Below are 1,040 nucleotides of genomic sequence, written 5' to 3'. Positions count from 1 at the left end.
CCCCCCCCCCCCCCCAGGGGTGCCCTGTCCCACCTCTGCCAGCCATGAACTCCTCCAGGTATTGGGCCCATGTCCCGGGATGCGGCTGGGACTTGTTCATCAGGTCAAAGTGGTAGAAGGAGACGGCCACATCCTTGGCGTTGCGCCCCACGTAGATCATCTGCAGAGGGGCCGTGGGGTATGAGGGGCAGCCCCAGGACCCCCAACAGGGGGGATGCTCCAGCCCCTAGGGCTCCCAACACCACTTAGGATGCTGGAGGGAGCAGCGGGGGTCCTGTCCTGGGGGAACAGGGGTGCTGCAATGCCCCCTGGGGCAGAGACCAGGGTTGGGGGGTTACCTTGCAGCGGTTTTCCCAGAAGGATTTGGGCAGGATATGTGCGGGTAGGTGGGTCTTCACCACACGGGGCGAGGGCATGGTGGCCAGCAGGTCCGTCCCTGGGGGACCCCAAAGCATGTCCCCATCAGGCCCTCGGCAGAGTGCCCCCGGGCTCAGCCCTCAGTGGGGTGCCCACGGCCAAGCCCCCAGGCCCCGCTACCTGCTGACATCTCCCCGGGGGCAGAGAACTCCAGCATGGGCACCCTCTTGGTGATAATGTCCCGCTTGCACTTCTCAGGGTTGCCACCTTGCAGGATCATGTCCACGATCTCGCTAACCCAGGTGGTGCCTGGGGAAAGCAACGCACCAGGGGGGCGGCCAGGGCAGTATTGGGGGGCTCAGCACTGACAACCCACCCGGACCTCAACCAGGCACCGTGGGGGCGAAGGGAAATCCCACGCGGCTCTGTCCCAACAACCCCAAATGTGCTGCGTCCCCCCAGGCAGTGGGTCCCAGCCATACAACATGCTTGCCCACCCGGCACCACCATGTCTGGTGGGCTTGGGGATGCTCACCAGATTTGGGGAAGGTGACCACCACGATGTCCTCAGGGTGGCTCTGGAAGGTGTCAACCCGCTCCCAGTCATGGGCAAAGGCGCTGACCATGGGGATGCCGTGCACCATGCGCCAGGGCTGCCGCAGGTAGGTGTCCGGATTGGCCAT

At 65.0% G+C, this 1,040-nt stretch overlaps 1 protein-coding gene across 1 annotated transcript; it reads right to left on the bottom strand.

The window, feature by feature from the left end:
* Positions 1 to 22: 22 nt before the first annotated feature.
* LOC103894253 (sulfotransferase family cytosolic 1B member 1) lies at positions 23 to 1,040 on the bottom strand (the record flags this gene model as incomplete). Its single annotated transcript, XM_009273597.1, has 4 exons — positions 893 to 1,040; positions 538 to 666; positions 339 to 436; positions 23 to 160 (listed from the first exon to the last, which is right to left on the bottom strand). Coding segments are annotated over exons 1-4 (513 nt in total), but the record flags the coding sequence as incomplete, so codon positions are not given.

The sequence above is a fragment of the Aptenodytes forsteri genome, unplaced genomic scaffold, assembly GCF_000699145.1.
Source record: "Aptenodytes forsteri isolate BGI_AS27 unplaced genomic scaffold, ASM69914v1 Scaffold93, whole genome shotgun sequence".
Classification (NCBI taxonomy): domain Eukaryota; kingdom Metazoa; phylum Chordata; class Aves; order Sphenisciformes; family Spheniscidae; genus Aptenodytes; species Aptenodytes forsteri.
This window is presented reverse-complemented; position numbering and strand designations above follow the sequence as displayed.